The sequence below is a fragment of the Cupressus sempervirens genome, chromosome 3 (genome assembly GCF_028749045.1).
Source record: "Cupressus sempervirens isolate cs-2001-9-10 chromosome 3, ASM2874904v1, whole genome shotgun sequence".
Lineage (NCBI taxonomy): Eukaryota > Viridiplantae > Streptophyta > Pinopsida > Cupressales > Cupressaceae > Cupressus > Cupressus sempervirens.
The window spans coordinates 206,891,672-206,913,746 of record NC_143120.1 but is presented as its reverse complement, the minus strand read 5'-3'; the positions used below and the strand labels follow the sequence as shown (position 1 = coordinate 206,913,746).

Genomic DNA, 22,075 nt, shown 5'->3' with positions numbered 1-22,075 from the left:
TGCTAGCAATATGGTAACCATTCGTGTTTATGATTATAACTATGAAAATTTTAAAATGGGCAAAGAGATGGAAAGGCAAAACAAATATTTGTATCTCATTTTCTAGCCTAGGCAAAAATATAAATATTTTATTACTCTTTTAGGTTTAGATACCCTACCACGAGGGTACCCTTGAAGACATTTATTTGAATGTATACATTTTGAATACATACATTATCAGACAAATATTGTTGATGATTTATTATTCTTTTGTATATGTAAATATGTACACAACTATTTTCTATTTGTGGAGAATAAGATGTGTGTATACACATATATATAGATATGTGAAGGCAACAAAAGGTGGAGAGAGTTTCACAGAGATACCAAAAAACAATCAAACAGGGTTATTAGTTATGCAGTGATATAATTTTCTTTTGTTGTGAATAGGTTGTTGGGTTCTAATACAAAGGATATCTTTGTAACAGAAAATAGAGACCTTTGATTGTATTGTTTTTGGTTTGTACTAAAGAAGAGAGAATTTGTTGTACTCTTTTCACAATACCTTGTAGTGGGCATATTGAATATTTTTCAACTCCTTGTGATCTTTGCAAAGCTTAGAACTGCATGAATACAGTGTTATAAGGTTGACAAAGACTTCTATTGTAACTTTGAAATGTGAATTTGGTTCTTCAATAAGAGTGAGTTGTAATTCCACTATTGATAAAGGGGGTTGGTGCTGCTAAACATACATGACTCAATTGGTACTCTTTGGATCAATAAAGGATAAAGGTTTGCAGTGGGTTTTCTTCCCTGTTAGGGTTTCACACTAGGTAAATATTTGTGTTATGTGATGACTACTTTGGCTTATTTGCCTTTCACTAATTGCATCCTTTTTGTGGCTTATAGTTCTGCATACTAGTAAATACTTTCTTTTCTTGTGAGCTCTATAAAGCTTCAATACATTTCATTTTGTATCATAAAGGAATGTTTAATTCTCTGTTAAAAACTGTTATAAGTTGACATTGATGAGATCTGATCTTTGACAATTGTTTTGTAAAGGGATAAAGAAGATTGTTCAGTCTTTAGTGGAACACGCACAAAATGCTTTTTAACATGAAGAATTAGTGTCAAACCATCCACATTTAAATATATATTTTTTACTTTGTCTTGCAGTTAATTTGTGTTTCAAAATTTTGTAAAAATCCCTTCACTATGATTCAATCCCCCCTGTCATTCTCAAAGTGAATCCACTTCAAAGACTTTTGTACCCAACAACTTTTCTTGGATTTCGTCGTCAATCCCTTGGAGGAGATAGCGTATGATGCCCTTCTTGAAAGACGTTGGTAGATCATAGCCATGGCGAAATACAGATGGAGAAAGAAAACACTCTTTATCAAGAGTGATAGAAAGAAGTATGTCATTGTCTTGCGGGATCAAATAGTTAGTCAAAAACTAGTATGAGGCTTGTAGTTCGAAGGCGGGGAATTTATCATGGAAGGAGGGGGAATATAATCCACCAGAGAGGGAATATTGGAATTTGTTAGTTGCTCAAAAGATGAAACCAAGTCCCTCAATGGGTTGTTTCACTAGCAAATGGACGACTTGGACAAGGTGGGGGCCATCATCTAGATGGAGAGCCCAAAGGACATGATAGGAGTTGATTATGCTTCGAACATGTAAGATATTATTGAGGATTCATTAAAGGCTTTGCACAAATCTTGTATTGACTCGACGGATTGATGTAGAAAGGGGAACTGCTTGGTTATGGTGTAGAGAAAGAAGAAGCCTTCCTAGAACTTAAGTCCAAATTGGTAAGTGCGCCCATCCTAGCATACCCCCTACCCCAACTAGGTCAACGAGCTCAACTATATGTGTATGCCTCATATTATGCCATTGACAACACCTTGTCACAAGTGGGCTTGAGGCGTTAGATCACCTCATATTTTCTGCTAGTTGCCTCCTTTCAAAAGATTAACAAAACTAGCAAATCTTTTAGTTTTTTCTTGTGTTGTGATTCCTTGCCTCTTTGTTCTATCTTTGCATGTTTCCCTTTGAATTTTTTGCTTTTTCGTGGGTTCCTTTTTCAAATTTCTGTAGCTTTGGATATTATTGAGGATTCATTAAAGGTTTTGCACAGATCTTGTATTGACTCGATAGATTGACGTAGTAAAGGGAACTGCTCATTTATGGTGTAGAGAAAGAAGAAGCCTTCCCAGAACTTAAGTCCAAATTGGTGAGTGCACTCGTCCTAGCATACCCCAACTAGGTCAAGGAGCTCAACATATGTGTGTATGCCTCATATTATGCCATTGACAACACCTTGTCACAAGTAGGCCTTGAGGAGTTAGATCGCCTCATATTTTCTGCTAGTTGCCTCCTTTCAAAAGATTAACAAAACTAGCAAATCTTTTAGTTTCTTCTCGTGTTTTGATTCCTTGCCTCTTTGTTCTATCTTTGCATGTTTCCCTTTGAATTTTTTATTTTGACGTGGATTCCTTTTTCAAATTTCTGTAGCCTTGGATATTATTGAGGATTCATTAAAGGCTTTGCACAGATCTTGTATTGACTCAACAGATTGACGTAGAAAGGGGAATTGCTCATTTATGTTGTAGAGAAAGAAGAAGCCTTCGCAAAACTTAAGTCCAAATTGGTGAGTGTGCCCATCCTAGCATACCCTAACTAGGTCAAGGAACTCAACATATGTGTATGCCTCATATTATGCCATTGACAACACATTGTGACAAGTGGGCCTTGAGGAGTTAGATCACCTCATATTTTCTGCTAGTTGCCTCCTTTCAAAAGATTAACAAAACTAGCAAATCTTTTAGTTTTTTCTCGTGTTGTGATTCCTTGCCTCTTTGTTCTATCTTTGCATGTTTGGTTTTGAATTTTTAATTTTTTTCTGTGTTCCTTTTAAATTTTTTTGTAGCCCTATTGCTTCGTCTCTCTTCTTCCAACATTTTGCTTCTTAAATAGCTGTTCATTTTCTTCATTCATTCTTTGTTTTGTTCCTTTTATTTCACTATTGTTAACTTTGACTTCAAATGCATTTTGCCACGTCCAAGTTTTTGGATGTGTCTTCCAACACTTGGTTTCACAATAGGTCCCCATGTATTCAAGGTTAAATATTTTATCGACTAGTGGCACTGGTCCTATATCCTAGTAACTTCCGTCTTTGTAGTGTCCACAATATGTGGTACCAGACAACTTCTCTATTCACCGTCAGGGGTTCTATTGGATTTTGTATTACTTTCTACAATGCATTAGAGGTGGGTTGATACAAAGCTTCTCTTCCTTCAACAACACACTTTTCAATGATGTGATTAGTGTAGCACTCCCCATCTGCGATGAACAAATTATCTTTGCTATATTTCCTGGGCAGATTGTGTAACAATTTTTGCATCAATGTTTCGGATCACACTCTGTGATCCATCATCAGGATGAGAGAGTTGAAGGAGAAAAGTTGATGATGATGGATCATAGAGTGTGATGCGAAACATTGATGCAAAAATTGTTACACAATTTGCCTAGAAAATATAGAAAAGAATTCCAATGGATTGTGGAAAACTAATATCTACAACAAATTATCTGTTTTCATGACTATCTTTAAGCATGGTCCGAGAGTGATGCCATATTTTGCAAGGTCAAGTTCCTCTGCCAAGTCCTCCTCACAGACTTCTTCCTTCACTGCATTGTTTTTCTTTTGCCTCCTCATCCATATCGTAAGCCACATAACCTTCTTGTCTTCCTTCGTAGGGAACCTTCCATTTCCAATAGCCATCTATTCTTATCCATAGTGCTAGTGGGCCAAATATTGCATTCATGAGATACTTATATACTCAGGTAATGCCATTGCCTACATGGTTCCCAACCAACCTCTCCTATATTGTCAGCATAGGCCTCACCTAGTCTAGGTCTGGTCTATAAGGTTTTTCTATGATAGCTGGATCATTTTTGATCTCTTCATTTCGTCTAATTGTCCAATCTCCTATGGTTGGCTATTGGAATATATTATTTGCTATGTTTGGTCTCTCTATAAATTTTGAGTTTTGAGGTTACTGGATCTTGGATAGGATTATCGTCCAATGTTGATAGTTTAATTTCACCATTCAATCCCACTTCCGTGACTTTTTATTCTTCTAGCAAATGAAATTAGAACTTCTTATGTTAAAATTTGTTACAATTGTTGTACCTGAGTACCAATTGTCTAGGCTGAAAGTTCATTCATTGGAGATGATTGTTGTGCCATCCTATGCTGTTCGTCCAACTTCATGAGGGTAAACAATTGCTCCTTTAAGATTTCAGTGTACCCAAGCCTGTTCTTTATTTGCAATTCTCAGGCTTGGATTGGTGTACATTGCTGGTACCACAACCTCTTGCTCGTATGTTAGTAATAGATTTTCCGTGCTTTAAATAATTGACGATTACTTGACTCTAAGTTGAATTCACATAAGAAAATCTATCTCCAATAGTTGAGTTAGTTTCCCATAACTAAACACTCTACATTTTAGGATGCAACTTCCTCTATAATGATTGTTCAATTGGATCTTATTATAAAAGAATAACCTTGAATCAATACTTTTTACTAGAAAGTACCGAAAGGCGTCAACATTCTATCATAAACATGAAAAGGAATGCCACAAAGATAAATTTATTTCATTAATAACAAGCCAACTAACTAATCACTGATAAAAGCATAATCACTTGATTAGCGACAAAGATTCGTTAAAATATGGATAGTGCTTAGAATATTTTTAGCAAAGCATAGATTACTGTAACATGTAGTTCAATTCCAACTGAAATTAAACATATGCATTCAAAAATCATTTGATTCAAGAACAACGATAATCTGATATACGAAATCAACTAATTCCAAATTTATGCTATTAAGTCTTAAACAGTGTTAAAAACAATAAGTAACTTAAAATATGTCTTTTCTGAAACCAAAGTATCGTGCCTCACAGAGTCTTAGAATTAGACTCATATAGCCACACAAGGCTCGTTCAGTTTCTAAAACTGACTCATGCTTGAGTCCTTATCAAATGATTTTTTTTTAACACAACCAAACTAAAAACTATATTGAAATTAGCCTTCATTGGCTAGTATGTCCCTGGAGCTGCGATATAGTTGACACCTGGAGCAGAGGATTTGGCAATCTATCCTTGAGTGGTAGAAACTCCACCTCCTTTCCATTCCTTATAAGCAGTCGCGAAATCTGCCAGTACTTGCTGATTTGGAGCCACAATATGCTCTACATGCTACTTCCATATTTCTTTATCCTTGATGATTTGCTCTACCTTATTTTCATGTCAAGGTGATCTCTACAGATGATTAGCATTGAATCCACCCTAGATGTCCTTGAAAAATGTTTTACAATGATGTCTTTAATCTCCTCCATAATATTCATCTTTTCTTTGAAAGATTCAATTATGTGCTCTGCTTTCCGGTTGGGCCTTTCTTCATTCTCCATTAGCACTATGTCGATACATTTGATATCATTGCTCTTTTAATGGAGTCCAACTCCTTAAGGAGTTCTATCGATTCATGTACCCCTTGTTCTATGACAACATTTCTCCATTCAACATTGACTGTGGCGACATACAACAAATTTTCATCCAGGCTCGAAACAGGTTTGTTTGTCAAGAACTTCATGATACCATAGGCTTGAACCTCTTCCATGCATGCGATTTCACTGTCCCACTTCATTTTCTCCTTCTCTGAAGCCGAGAGTCTTAGGAATTTAACACAAAAATCAATGATAAACAACAATAAGGAACTAAATAGAAACAATAAAGACTAGAAATACCTTGGGAAAACCCTTCTAGAATGAAGGGAAAAACCTAGCCTCACAACAAAATATCATTTTATTGATCATAAAATGTTCAAGTGTACAATGCTTTTCACTTAAAGCGATATATATATATATATATATATATATATATATATATATAGCATAAAAGAGACTCTTCACATTAGAACCGAAGGTCTCTTGAATTTCCCAAAAATATGACTCTTCATTTACAAATACAACTCTTCGTATTTCCATGCCTCAATGCATGTTGTATGACACATGTTATATTTATCATTACAATTTATAATAACTGTCCTTTTCAGCTGAAGGTGACCATAATGGTATCAACGCCTAGAGATAAAGATCTCTATCACAACTACAAACTCCAATAGAGAGTTCTTCCTTGAGTTCAGTAGTGACTGCATCATTGCGTTTGTGAGTTTGAGCAAGGCTAACAATATTGCTTATCCCATCATTGGTTACACTGTCTATCCAGTCATTGAACGTTTTGGACATGACCTTGTCTTTGTAGATTTGGTCTAAAAATTTCTGGTTCGCAAGGGATTTGACATTACAGTCAAAGTGATTTTTGAAGGAAAGGAATTTGGATCCTACAAGGCATGGATGTATTCTACCATTAGCTTCAAGGACTGCTTCAACTTTCTTGTCTTTCTAATCTTTCCAAATATTGTAGGAAATTCTTTTGTTACTGGAGTCGACGACCTTCATATCAACTGTTCTTGTGGCTAGGCCCAAATCTACCTTTTCTTCTTTGAAATCTTGTCGAGTTATTTCATCACAATCTTTATCAATAGTTGGCTTGTATATGTCTACAACCCAACACCCAGTGTCCTCATCGACCTCCATCATAGTTTCTACCGTGGGCTTTTTGCTTGTGGGTGTCTCCCCTGGCACTTGCTCACCATGTCTTCAATCGGTATTGTAAAGTAGACAATAGTACGTTTCTTATTGATCGAAAGATCAAATCATTTGGGTGCACTTGATGGACCCTTACTCTGGGATGTTTGGAAATCAATGGGGTTTCCCAATTCCAATGAATCAGGGATGACATAATCTACCCCTGTATGGTTATCTCACCCTTCCACAACTCCAATTGGACTTTCCATATCTGGATTTCTATAGGTTTCTGAGTATCCTATACTGAGTCTATGTCTACCATGATCAAAGTATCCTTTGCCTTCCTATTCTTCTTTTAGCTCCTAAAGCTAGTAACATGTGTAGTAGGCTGAAGTTGGGCCGGGGCTTGTTCTTGTGCAGTAGGGTCAGCCTCTAGCTCGGGTCACTTGCAGAGGGATATTGAACAACTTCATCAATAAAAACTAGTGGAAGTTTTAAACTTGAAGCCGTTACCTCCCCTTGAGGCATTGTTTCAACTTAGGCTAATCTCTTGGGTTTTCTTTCCCTTAACCATTTATTGGTCATTCTTGTGATGTTGAAGGTTTTGAATTGTATACAGTCCTCTTCTTTCTTACTCCATATGGGAAAGCCTTCAATCTATTTTGGGTATTTTGAATCCATCACTTCTTCATTTTTGGCATCTTAACTCATTGGATATTCGTTTGCAACTTGAGGGTGACAATCTGACTTAGGGTGACCCTCGAACATAGTCTTCTTCTGACTTTGAACTCATTTGAGCAATCAACCCAGTAATCATCTAATCGAGAACCATGCATGAATCTAGTATTCACTTCAAAATTGGTTTTTGCAAAACCTTGGCCGTTGAACTTGGACATGGCTTGGTAAGCCTTCAAGTTCATGAGTTTTAGCTCAAGCTTGAGGTTCAAGGTGTCTTGAGCTGATTTACAACGATAATGGCAAAGTTCAATAGGAAATACATAAATGGAACCCTTCTTAGGCTTAAGATTTTTGTCCACATGAGCGACTTGCTTGCAAATTTCAATTAGCACATATTTATCTAGATAATTCTAGGTAGTTTTAATTGTTCCCCTTCAAATCCTTCTACCCTCAAGTATGTAAACTTCATATACTGAATGAAGTCACTACCATAGATCATAATTTGTTGTACTGCCTCTTCGGACAACCTTTGATTCTCTTTACCTTGCAGTTGAAATACCAAGTGTGCCATAAATACATCCTGAACCCTTCTAAAGTTTTCTCTATTTCTTTTTTATTGCAACAAAGGGCAATACTCATAGATTGTCGTATCTTTGACCTAGGGTTCATGTGGTAAACCTTCCCATTCTCACCAACACGTAAGGATATAATATAGGTAAGAAGTTATGTAAAATCCAACCATCCCCGAAGTTTGGAAGAGTTCTTCATGAAGCCTGTTGGCAATCACTTCAGTCCAGTCTATGTATTTGTTCTCTCTGAGTATCTCTTGGATAAAAAAGTACATCCAATCTTCTCATGAAAAGGCATGTTGGTTGCCCTTCCCTCTACTCAGGAGAATGACAATGTCTCTCACATCCTTGATTAAGTGTTCCCTTGTCAGAGGTTGCGGAAAATGAGAACCTCCCTTTTCTAGTTTCAACAGCCCATTATTAACAATGACGCTATTACAGTTTTTCTTCTTCATGGAAAATTGAGTGTAAGAAAGATTGATGGTCCATTCCTCATAGGTCTCCATGGGAGGAATCCTCATAGCACCCATTACTGTATCTTGACTTATCTTGACAAGTGGTTCACTAGTAAAGGTTCAAATGTATCTTTTTGTTATACCATACCTATTTCTGCACTCAAGTACTAACTCTATACTTGGTACTGCCTTAGGCAATCGTGCAGCTTGAGTTAGACCACTTTTGGACACTTTGTCTGCCATTGACCCAGGCTCTGCCTTTTTAACTCTATTTACTACCCTTTAAATATTTTCATCAATTAGTGTCGTATCCCCTAATTACGGAAGAAAACTAGTTAAAGGAGTGATTTTCTTTTCCTTGGGAAGTTTAGTCCTAGATGAAGACATTTGGAACACTTAATAGAGGATTACTTGAAATTCTTGATAGATAGATAGGGAAAAACCAAAAAAACCATTAATTATAGAGCATGGAATTTGAAACCATAAAATGCAAGAAGGGACTCTTCGAACTTGTATATTTAACACCACTTTCCTGAAAAGAAGTAGTTACCTTGCCTTCGCTCTGTCACTTCCAGGTGTTAGCGAAATGATTATGCAACACAAGTAATCATGGTAGAATGGTAAAAATTGTTATAAGGCCTCACTCGTGTGACATGCTTCATCAAATAATAGAAACCTCACTAATTAGACGACATGCAACCAGTTTTAAAGGTGATTTACTCTTTGCACGTGCCATCCTTACTCCATTGTCACCTTTCCCAAAAATTGTTAACTGTGTCTTTTCACCTTTTGCTCATATCAATTCATGAAGACTGACTTCCACGCGTCTATGGGCAGTCTTTTTACTTAAGAATTTTGAACGTTGACCATGAAATGAGAGGTTCGAAAGTTCAAGTTCATCTGCTTGCAGATTTTGGGACGAAGTGGTTAGAGGCTTAAATATGCCATGTCAATGACCCACTTACTACTCTATGAGCTTTGAACTTCGAACTACGAAAAGTAAGGTTTAATGGTTCTACTTCATTGAAGAGCGCTTTCCTCACCGAAATTAAAAGAGAAACATTACATATAGTGGACTCGGTTGGTGTCGAATATATGGAACTTTGAACCTTGAACCTCAAGGTTCAACAGTTCAAGTTCAAAGGCTGAAACTTAATACCGATGCAACGAAACAAAAGATAATGACAAGGCCGACTCACCTTAAACAATTCTGAACTTTAACCTTGAACTTCATGAGTTCAAGTTCAGAGTTAAATGACTCAAAAAGGGGTTTCAAAATTTCCGTGGTTAATTTTTACAAGACAAAAATGTGGGTAACACTGTACATTTTCTGGAAGAGTATGTTCCCTATTGTCACTTGGTACGTGGTATGGTATGCCCACAGTACGTCAGGGAACCTTTCTTCCCAATCCCGTAATTCCACTCTACATGTCTTGTACAAATTTGACACCAACACTTTGTTTGTTGACTTGGCTTGGCCATTAGCTCTCGGGTGTATGGACTTGACAGGTTGTGGAATATCCTGAACTCGTATCATTGTCCGAATTACTTGGTTCGCAAAATGTACGTTTTAGTTGCTTGTGATTTGAATTAGTATGCCAAATTGGGTCACAATTTTTTCGTACAAGAATCTTGCCATGCTGAGTGTGGTGTTGTCTGGTAATGCCTTTGCCTCTGTCCATTTCATGAGGTACTCAGAGACCCCAGCTCTTGAACAATTCTTGTGGTTGCAAAGGAACCAGGGCATGAAACCCCAATTTAATGGTTTGCCTGCTCTCTGGAAAGTATCACTGTAAAATCTGCATTGCATCGCACTGTCTTTTCAAATTTTTGCATTTTTGAAGTCTCTAGCTAAACCCTTCATCTTCAACACACATTATTCTGATTTTTATCATTGTTATATCTGTAGCCCATCGTCTCGTGGCTGTACTGTTTCCTTTTTTTCCACACTTCCTCTCAAATCATTCAACTGTCTAAATTCCATTTTCAGCAAGTATATCAAAAATCATTTTTTCAATCAACTTACGATAAAATCCCATTCAAATATAATTCACTGAAACTAAAAATCCCACATTATTCAGAGATGAGGCTTTTCAATATTTATGAATGTTGATATATTATAATGTAATTTTCTTTTTTCTTTCACACCATCACCAGATAATGTTACATAGCTATTGATATTTAAAGACACAAATCACCTGTTTTCTGATAAGCACAACCATAAATATTTCATTAAGGATTAATCGAATAATCACTTGAAATCATGTTGTGTATTGGTCATCAAAGATCTTGTCGCCATAGTAAGCTTCAAGATATTCTTGTCACCAAAGGCAAACATCTTTTTATCTAGAAGCCTCAAACTTTGTTCTGCTATATCGTGTAGCATCTAACTCCCTCCTTGACAAAGCATTGACTCATTATAAACATAGTGAACAAGTGCATCCATCTTGGGCAGTAAGATCTATTGATCTTCTTCAGAAGGTGATTGTTAGCTTTAGAGAAAATTGGATGTTCTTTGCCTTTTTCTGATAATCTGGTTCAAAGAAACCATCTGTTAGAGTTAGAGAGCAAATAGACTCATCATTTATTGCGCAGTTACTATCTTCTGAAAATAGAGGCTGTAATTGGACTATTAGCCTTTGATAGCATTTCTTATTCTTGTCAAACATAAAGGGCTCAAGAGAAGTGCAATCTCTAATGGGATTTATAGCATTTCCATGTCAAAATGATGAATTATGTGTGGAAATGGTGGTAGGTGATATTTGCTAATTAGCCAAAAAAAATTCTTGCAAACTAATGAACTCCAGCTTAATTTACATAAATTTAAGCCAGAATACAATAGTAAGCAATCAATTAATCAACACCATTGAAAACATTCCTTCCAAAATCGCTCCTCTCCTGTTGAAACACAGAGAATGCTGCTTGCCAAATATGTTGTAATATTTTAAAAGAATTTCAGAATTTTAGAAATGCAACAGACATAATTTGATTATCAAAATGCTGTATTCTGTGACTTAATTTTTATAATAACTTGCTTATTTATAATGTTTGAACTCAAATTGCAACACATTTCCTTGATGTAAGTGCATATTAAGAATAAAAGAACAATGTTCTTTTAAATTGTCTATGAATGATCAAGAATAGCTTTACTAGATTGGAATGCACGACTATTAGAATAGCAATGTAGTAGGGAAAAAAGGGCCCTAGACTTGAAGGTAACAACATAAAGCAAAGAAAAGCAAGGAAACAATAAATTACAAAATTCATATACAAATTTTCTGTTCGGTACTCTCTGCAATTATGGTGCTGGTATTATGCCATTTAATAGCCTCTTTTGGTGTCAGCACCCACCTTCATTAGCTTATTGGGTTCTTGAAGGGCTTAGTAATGGGTCCCTTGTCCTCGTTGTTGCTACTTCAACTGTATTTCTGGCTGCATGGTTTTTATTTTTTCTTTTTTATACTAGTAGGCGCCATCAGCATTCTTCAGGAATTTCTTATTATTTTGCATAAAGAAGTTTCATCTTTGGGAGGAAAACTTAGTTTATAATATTCTAGGCTGAGCTGTAATTTTTATAAAAGTCTGCGACAGCCATGGCCATGTCTTTTAGATAAATGTCTCTTTATGATACTTTGCTACATAATCCAGGTAATTTTAATATGCAGCACTGTTTCTTGGAGTGTATGTGTAGACATAATAATGCTGTGTCATTGTATAGGTAGGCTCTGCAACATGTCTCTGGATATAAATGTCAGGGAGTATATAATATTCCATGAGTGTTCTACCTCAGTTGTCATGTCTCACATAGATCAAATCCTTAAAGTTTTGGTATACTTTCTCTACATTTTGATTTGTTTATTTCTCAAGAAATTGTTTTATTTGACGGTGCTTATGAATTTTCCTTTCAGGAAAGTATCCCACTAGCTACTTTTGGCATGGAAGAGATAATACAACAGATCGAGAGCTAAACCCGAAGGTAACCTCTCTTTAACGAGTTCAACATGTTTAACTAAGGTTTCCTTTCAAAGACAATTCTACAATCCATATAATTTTTTTTTAAGGTTTGCTTGTTCAATGGTATGGCTAGGATATTCAGTTATTTAGAAAAATACTGGCTTTATGAAACCATCTATATACTTGTTCTAGTCTCTTTTGAAATTCCATTTGAGCTTGTGTTTGGCTGCATGATCTTTTATTTTGTTTGTGCAAATCTCAAAATAGGTCGTCCTTGTTTATCTGAGATTGGTCTTCTATTGTTGTAGTGCTACTTCATTTTTTGTTATTTTTTCACACTCTTCTCCTTTGCACAATTGGTAATAGTCTTAACTATCCTATAGAGCTATTAAAAAGCATGTAAGTTTTACACAAGAGACCAAAAACCATCAGATGCATAGGTACACACATTATGAACTTTTAGTTTCCCCAGTTTCAGGAACATTACCTTTCAATGGATTAGCCTATTTCCTGATCCTCGTGGACTTTAGCATAGTTGTTTAGAGGTTCTCAGTTGGTTGATCTAGATGCTATTCTCCCACTCAAGTGGTTAGGGCTCTTAGGATTTCTCATCGTTTGATTTAACTTGGCACACTTATGATCTATAGTAAGTGTATTTTAGGAAAGTTAGGTTTTCTATCTTTAGCAGGGTGGTTGAACAACTTGGTGACAGTGTTAATATTCAATATTGTTGACTAGGGTAGTTATTTCGATACTTGCTATTTATAGTAATTCTTTGTTGAGGAGTTTCTATATTTGGTAGAGGCTCCCAAACTCATCGTATGCACAGTGATTGACTCATTTGTCATTTGACTCAATTTGAGGGACTTACTATTTATAGTAAATCAATAATGTTTACGTGCTATATTTGGAAGGCCACTTGTACTGACCTCATTTGCAGTGATGACACTTGGCACCTTTGGTTTGATCAAGTTCAGAGAATTACTAATTATAGAAAGTCTAAGTTTGATAGAGATGGACATTTACTATTTTTAGTAAGGCAATTAGATGTGTAATGGATGTAGTGGTTGAGTCCCTTGTTCAGAGGGAACTGAATAATAATGAGTATTCATAGCGTTATGTTGTTTACATTATTTATTAAGTAATACTTTATTAATAATTACAAAGTTGTCGATTTGTAGCACCTTGGCCTGGATTTAGAGGCGGATGTATGTTGATGTGGATGCGCCAACGAACCTTGTGGATGCTCACAAGAAGCGCATCCTAGGCATATGGATGTTTAGTGGATGCGTAACCACTGGGCATCGGTGAGCTTTGAAGCTCCAAACACCTCTACAAGCTCAATGCCAAGTTTGACTTTTTTTTCAATGAAAAAACAACTTAGAACACATTAAAACATGTGCTGCATAATAAATTTAATTCTTTTTTTTGCTCCTAAATCCTAAAGAGGCCATTCATTCTTTTTTTGTGTTCCAAGGGGACATGTCCCCTGGGTTTTTTCCCTCGTACCCGTAATGGGTACGAAATGGGGATGCAGGTACCCCTTTTTACAAATCCCTGTGCCGTGCCAGAAGGCGGATATTGGGTACCGTCACCGAAATGATATTTTTGATTTGCTAGGAAATGCGGGTACAAAAAATTTGTACCTGGGACGTCATTCCCGTCCCTCGATCGTCCCCGACACCTATTCCTGTCCCCGTTTTCTCAGAACAACATCAGCAGTCAATAAGGTATTTTTTTCACTCCCAGTCACGTAGGCCTTACATGGATGTTGGGGAATGATAAAAAAAAAGAAAACCTTATTTTGGCTTATAAACACAAAAGACTCAAGTCTTTTCTTCATTTGGAGTTATTTGCAAGTTGGGAAGAGGAAGAGCAAAACAACAACCTAAGAGGAGTGCATTTTGGAGGTGCAAGAGGAAAAGATATATTAAAACTTACAATGAGAAGGGTCATTGTTACAATGAATGCAGTAATAATAAAGTTAAGTGCATAAAGGGTCACTTATGGGTTTCAGGTGCCGATCCCATTAAGGTAAAGTGTATATGTGTATTCTTTTATGATTCTTTTCAATATTTTTTACCATTCTTAAATTACTAATATATAAATAGATATATGTTAAATATTTAATTAGAACATTGAAACATATATATTAGTATAAGGACATAATAATAGATTATGTACACTTACTTTACATTTTCCATTAAGGTCATTAAGTAACTAAAGTCACCAATATGAAGTGAGGTAAGAAGATTAGTTTATGATTTATTTTGATAAATAATTTATTTTAAGAGAAATGTAGATATTATCTAATGTTTAGAATTTGTATTTTTCCAATTTGATAAATCAATGTTCATTTAATATATTTTTAATATATACTATAAGAGATAAGAAGATATATTAAATAAGATTACAATTTATTTGTATTAAATGAGAACTATTAATATTATTTGAGAACATTGAGTAGAATTAATTCATTTTGAATTGAGTATAGAATCTAATTTCTAATGTTCTTATAATAATATTGAAACTAATTATTATATGGGATTTATATTTTTTCTATAAGAGCTATATGTCTTGATTTTCCTCTGAGAATGTTCTTGCAGAAAGAGGAAGATTGAGATTCAAAGGGAGTCTGACATTTCATCAAAGGCAACTTTGGATGAGGAGCTTAGATGATTGAGTGCAAAAGTCCTTGGCCTATTGTGGACAAGTTTGAGAAAATGGAAGAACATGTTCGCTTCTACTATTAAGCAAAATTAATATTTGGACCTTGAATAGGCGAAAAGAGCAAGTTGGAACTTAGAAAGGAGTTCTCATATTTGATACAAAATTGTTCAACAATATAAGAATGAGTGAAAATTTTACATTGTGGGGGGAATAATAGTCAATGTTCCATTCCCACTTGAACCTTATTTAGAGGGGAGATGTTTCATTCTCAAATAATCTAAAAAGACAAATTTTGAATCTTCATGTGCAAATAAGTTATCTTATTTTTTACATTTATCTTCTCTATGTAGTCTCTCTCTTATTTGTAAGTCTATACATACTATAGTGGTTATTTGCCTTGACCTTTTCCTTTATGGTTGAGGGTATTCTTATAGGAAAAGAAGGTTGGTACTTTACACATGCTACCAAATGTTGTGCAGACTCAATCTAATGATAGTAGCTCCAAAGACCCTGATGATCAAGGTGGATGAAGTGAGGCTTTTGAAACAAACATCTTTGATGATTGAAATTATGAGATCCTTCTACATTAAGAGGGAGTATGAAACTTCTTCTAAAGTAGCGCAGGAGCTTAGAAGATTGATACTCAAAGGGAGTCTAAAATACATGCATGATTTTGATGGGCCTACCTCTATATACATCATGAGGAAATAACGACTTATGATTGAAGGTTGAAAGATAAATATCAGATTCAAAGAGAGTCCGAGAGGCACCCTTGGGTAAAGAGAGTCTCAAAGGGAGTAACTATAGGACCTAATGTCCCAAGATCATTGTTCAGAGGGAGAAATTTTGAGATGCAATCCCTTATGGATGATATCTTCTCTATAAGGAGAAGTTCTAAGTGAGATTCTCTGTAATGTGCTCTCCTCTATGAGAGAGAAGTTTGAGGTGAAAACCTTTGTTCCACCCTCTAGTAGTAGCTATGGTGGGTCCACTCTGTGACTTGGTTCATGGTGGATATCATGTGAGTTACTACATGATGTTGTTGTGATTACGTCATCAAAGGTGATGATCTTTCATTGATGTATATATTTAAGATGGGAGCTATTGAAAGGTGACGATCTTATCAATAGCTGGACCTGTTATCATGATAGACTTCATTGAATTGTTGTCCCAAAGTGTTGGAAGTCATAATAACGAACATCAAGGTAACCATTGTAAGGTGGCGATCTTATAAATGGTAGACCTGTTATCATGGTTCTTTGGGTCGGATTTTGCCCGACACCATGAAAGTTGTTATGGTTCTTCGGGCCAGATCTTGCCGGACACCATAACTTAAATCTATTATAGACCACATTTAAGGTGGTATTTAATCTTGTATTATATATGCTTCAATTCCCCCCTTGATAAAGACGAAGGGTTGAGAAATTTAGCCTCATTATGAATTGAAGCAAATTCTATATGTAATATATGTTAATATATATATGTGTGTGTTGATGGATTTATGTTAATATCCCTAATATGCCATTCTAGAAATAGCATTCTGAGATGATGTCTCTTCATATACTCAAGAACATAATGTGTTCTATATCAATCCTCCCTAACTAAGAGGGAGTGTTAAGTTTGTAGTTCAGTCCGATTGATATGATTTTGTCATGAGATACCTTGTTGATAGTAAATCATCTTTAAGATAAATATCTTATTTATAATATATATTATATTTGTAATATAATATATATAATGTATATTATACATTATACATTATTATATAATAATATGATACATATATGGTTAACATATTAATATTACATATATGCTTAAGAAGAGTTACATATATTACTATTATATTAATATGCTAACTAGTGATGTTTAACCATAGAGACATGTCTCCTCCTCTCATATTTATAAGCCTTTATTTGCATTTGGAACACAATCAACACAATGACATTATTAGTACATTTGCAGCGATCTTAGACTTAACAATAACTTCTTGAAGGCATTCGATATATGTATAGTTGTGGCAACCAAAACACTCTTGGTGACACATAAGATACCTAATGTCCGCCCAAATATTTTCATGACAAAGTCTCTGCAACTACCGTGATACTTGGAAATGAGGTGGTGCTAATTCTTGTTTCTCCTATGTCAAATTCCCATCGGCAACTCCAGGGATTAATCAAATCAGTCGAAGACTCCAGGCACACCATGACTCTCCCTCTTGGTGCAAGATTCTATGTTTCTTTTTCCCATGTGTAAACAATGATCTTACTTGATAGCTTCAATCTATGATTGATTTGGTTGATGCCAAATGTTTGCTTATCTTCAATTAAATGGGCTTGCAAAAACCAAGAATATTTCACTAATTTCTTGTTTTCTGCGTAATGGTCGCATAATATTATATACTCAACTAGGCTGGGAATCACCCGTTCTACCTGACTGTATCAATTCTTGCAAATGTTTGTGCCTCGGTTTCTGTAATGTGCATATACATCCGAATATTGATATTGTCCACAAATCTCCTTCGAAGGATTTATTCTACATCCTTCATATAAGGATTTCAATATGTTATTCACTTCAATATTCTCAGATACAACAACACTTGTGTTCCTCTTTCACAAATAGATATTTACCATCTCAAGTATCTAAGTTGGTTGTTCAACTCAACGCTCTTCATTTCTGGAATGATTTTAAATCATTGAAACAACCACCAAGGGAAATTCAAGATAACCACAAATGTTTCTCAAGAATAGTGTTCTCGACAAACTAGTTTGCACAATATTCTCCTTCTCTGTAACACCCACTCTTTGTGGGTCTTAATTAACAACTAACATATCAAAGACATATAGTTATTACTTCATTTTCATAGGAAAATAATTATATCAGTTATGTTCATGTGAATGAGATTAACAGTTACAATTACTTAAACAGAAAACTTATAACTAATATCTGAAAATAGCATCAATGAATTTTCTATGGAAATTAAAATCTACATACCATAGAATTCGAACCCAAAATCAATGTAGGGATGCTTTTGCAATCACCCAGATTAGTCCACAAATATCACTTAGGATCAATTGACAATTACCATCAAATACCACTATATCATTTAGGGCATCACATACCACTGTATCAATTAGGGCATCAATTACCATTGGATCATTTAGGGCATCAGATACCTCTGTATAGTTTAGGGCTTCATATACCATTGTATCATTTAGGGCATCAATTACCATTGGATCATTTAGGGCATCAAAGACCACTGTATCATTTGGAGCATCAATACCACTGTATCATTCCTTTCCTTCCAATTGCTTAACTGTGGCAATAACATAAGATTAAAAGATATGCTCAAAATCATTATTCTTATAAATGAAAGACTGAAATAACATATGAAATAATCAACTAGCACCGACATATGGCAGTACGTGTTAGAGGTAAAGGTTTGGAGTTATGAAGAGAAAGGAACAAAACTTACCAATCATATATAATTGCATTGAGTTAGCATTTGGAATTACCAAAGTCTTAACAAACATTTTCTCATGGAATAATTAATTGGCAATGTAATGTTTTACTTATTCTACTTTTGATTAGTTTGGGTAGTTGCCGGTAGTTGGTACTCTTATCCAACCGCCCAACACTATATATATAACTATTTTCTATTGGAAGGTAGCATTCTCAGATTTATACATTGCATCTGTAAATAAAGTTCATATGTTTCTGTCAGTTTAGTGTGAGTATGACTTCTTTCTGGTAATATTGAGTGGTATGTTTCTGATATCACGTTTACTTTGCGTAATCAGGTAGTTTTGTTTGGTAGCAAACAGCCCCCTTATGGAAGATAGCCAAATAGCTTGTAAGGTGTTTGCACTTTCTTTCTTGGAATAACAACCAGCATGGTAGCATTGAGAATTTGTTTATTTTTGTGCATAAATCCACTGCTAATTATATATTGGCAATCATTAAAAAATTGAACTGAAAGGCTAGCAGGGCATGGTGTTATCTCTCGGAATCATATTCTCCAGCTTTATTCCTGTGATGGGAGCTGTCTTTTGCATACAAGAAGCAGTTTTCCTTTGTTGTACAGTAGGTTCTGTAAGAACGTACTTTGGAGTAACTTGAGAACTTGTTTACTTTTGTGCATGAATGCATTGCTACTTATATGCTAGAAATCATGAGAAAAATGAGCTGGAAGCCTACCAGAGCATGGTGTTTTATCCCAGAATCAAATCTTCCAGCTTTGTTCCTGTGATGGGAGATGTCAGATTCACTGTCTTTTGCATACAAGAAAAAGAAGTATGTTGTCCTTTATTGTACAATAGGTTCTGTGATAAGGCACTTTGAGTATGCTCATCTCTTTTGCATCTGTATAGTTGCCGAAAGAAGTTGATAACTCTTCTTGCAACTCTTGATTTTTGATGTCAGACGCTTCTGCTTTCTATTGGAGAATAGAAAACTGGCTAATCAGAACTTATTTGGCCTTTCCTGTCATCAGGGTTAAATAAGAAACCTGAATTTTGCATCACTGCTTTTCAAAGGGATTCATTTTTTTCTGATGAAAAATGGTTTACAAAGTCTTCTTCTTACTGGTTATTTTTTTAATTCATTTTTCTATAGAATGTAAAGCACCTTATCTGGAAGAAAAAACAAGGATTGGGAATTTTTATAACAAATACTGTTACCACTTGTTTTGTTAAAAAATGGAAAGTACTACAAAAGCTTCGCTGTCTTGACCATCTGGGATTGTTTTATAACATGCGTGGTACCTCCAATTTTATGAACATTTGGAGGGATTTATTTGTTTACAAAAACTTGGCCATCCTAGCAATCTATGTATCAAAAGATACATCATCTTCACCCACATAGACTACTTAACGTTTCTCACCTGCATTTACAAATGAGGAAGTATATCCAGTAAATACAACCTGTTATCTCATTAATCGTGTCCAAATAAATGATGTTATAAATGAAATTCCTAATTTTTTTTTTGATATATAACATATGATTGACTTATGTTTTCACCCTTTGACATTGAACCCAATAATGTGCAAAGGAGTGTTATTGCATCTGTAAGTAAATATTAAGTTAGGAGATTATCCATATGCTATGGGTTTTGTTGATGTATTTGATCCTAGTAATCAAATATATGTTGTTTCTAGGTTTTAGGTTAAATACTAGTATAAATGATTGTTGTCAATTTTTTTCATAAATCTTACAGTAATCCACTGGTATCTTTTATTTAATGCTTATCTTTGCTTTCAAGCTTTATATTTTAATCTTTTTAAAAAAAAATTCCTATATTCTGTGTGCATGTATAGCATAATATTTAATCATCATTGCTTTCAATTTTTGCTGTCCTTAATTTGGTACGTCTGATGCAGACACTTTCTTCAGGTCTTGATGACTACCCACGTGCCTCACATCCAAATGAAGATGAACGGCATGTCGATTTAAGGTGCTGGATGTCTCTTGCATCTGAATGCATGCATCAAATTTCCAGGCTACTTGGTTTGACAAGCAATGTGCGCAATGGTTTTGCCTGCACAGGTCATCTCTTCCATTTTTTCTGGAAAGTTTTAAATTTGGCTGCTTTTTTGACTTGCATCTTTCACTGATTTTCCAGAAGTATTATCCAACAGCAAAGAAGCTTTCTGACGTCAATCTCCTGAATGATGTAAGAAATTTTCTTCATTCTGGAGCTTTTGGAATTCTTGCTGGTAGATGTTTTCCCATGGCAAAAAGCATAAGCCTATATGAATGTTTGAATGAGTAGTTCTCAACATTAATCAGGATAAACCCCATTGAACCTTATCCGTGCTTGGTACATTTCACATGTTCCATACAATGTAGAACACTTATTTTCTGAAAGTAAAGTTAAAAATTTCTGGTATTGTAATTGTACTTGGTTGTATCTCATAATGGAAAAGACACATCAGTTTCGATTCTTCTAATCATCATGACCTATAGAAAGTATTTGGCTTGAAATGACTGAAACATATTGCACATAGACAGAGACAGAGACACACGCACACTCACATCTGCACACACACGCAGCTGCATGCACATGCACGCCCACACTTGCGCACACACACAGAGGTGTGTGTGTGTGTTTGTGTATATATATATATATATATATATATATATATATATATATATATATATATATATATATATATATATGAGATCAAATAAAGCAGATGAGTTGCCATGTGACAAACACCATCAGGGTCGCCAAACAGTAGAGAGGTCTACAAGAAGACGTTTGGAGCCTTATCCATGGATAAAGTAAGATTTCAATAATATAATTTAGTTCTGAATGCCACTGATAGAAGACTTTTATGTTATTTCTCATGGCTGTTTGCAAAAACACCTGCGCACATCATAGCCACATCATCATTTAATTATCATATAAAAAGTATCTGATCGTTCTTCTGATCAGGTTGAACCAATGTAGGATAGGAGGGACCAGCAGCCTGAAGCTATGTGGTAATAAATTGAAACTTCTAGTTACATCCATATGATCAGAGTTATAGTGGCGCTCCTTGATGTATAGCAGGACTAATTAGAAGCCAAATTGTATTTTGGGACATGGGATAGTTTAACCGACAAAAGCCTCTCTAGCTGACCAAAATGCCACTCACAATCTGTCATGTCAGATAGAGGGGGAAATTAAATGGCTCGAGCCAATCTTCTCATTCTTCTGTGGGGTCTCTAATAATCTCTCCTCTGTATGTTCATCTACTATACCCATTATTTGATATACATGGATTAATTTTTCGTAGCTTAGAATTTGGAGTTGTTAAAAGCAATACCTGTTCCCACATCAGAACTGTAAAAGAGGAGCTTGTGCAGGCCACAATGGTTTCTAATTCAATGATATGAGTGACCTTGAGGACAGTAGAGTACATTATGTGTTGTCTATAATTTCTCTCAATAGTAGATAGGTGCTCTCTATGATGCATTTGGCACTTCTATAGGGCTGCCTTAGCATCCTTGTATTTTCATCTCCACACTCATCCTCATTGACCACCATTTTCATCTTGGTATTCTACAGTAGAGGTCCAATGCCCTCATCTATTTTTTTTGTTTCAAAAGAAAAAGGTTGTCTATGGTCTGCAACTTGC

General features: G+C 35.2%; 1 protein-coding gene across 4 annotated transcripts in view; it reads left to right on the top strand.

Annotated features, from left to right (window-relative positions):
- The window catches only part of GCS1 (glucosidase 1), a 233,206-nt gene that overhangs the window by 143,632 nt on the left and 67,499 nt on the right, over positions 1-22,075 (top strand). For all 4 annotated transcript variants that reach the window (XM_089819056.1, XM_089819057.1, XM_089819058.1 and 1 more), the window contains exons 14-16: positions 12,242-12,309; positions 20,333-20,473; positions 20,575-20,625. In XM_089819056.1, coding sequence (XP_089675182.1) covers positions 12,242-12,309; positions 20,333-20,473; positions 20,575-20,625 — 260 coding nt within the window. The remainder of the gene's footprint in view (positions 1-12,241; positions 12,310-20,332; positions 20,474-20,574; positions 20,626-22,075) is intronic.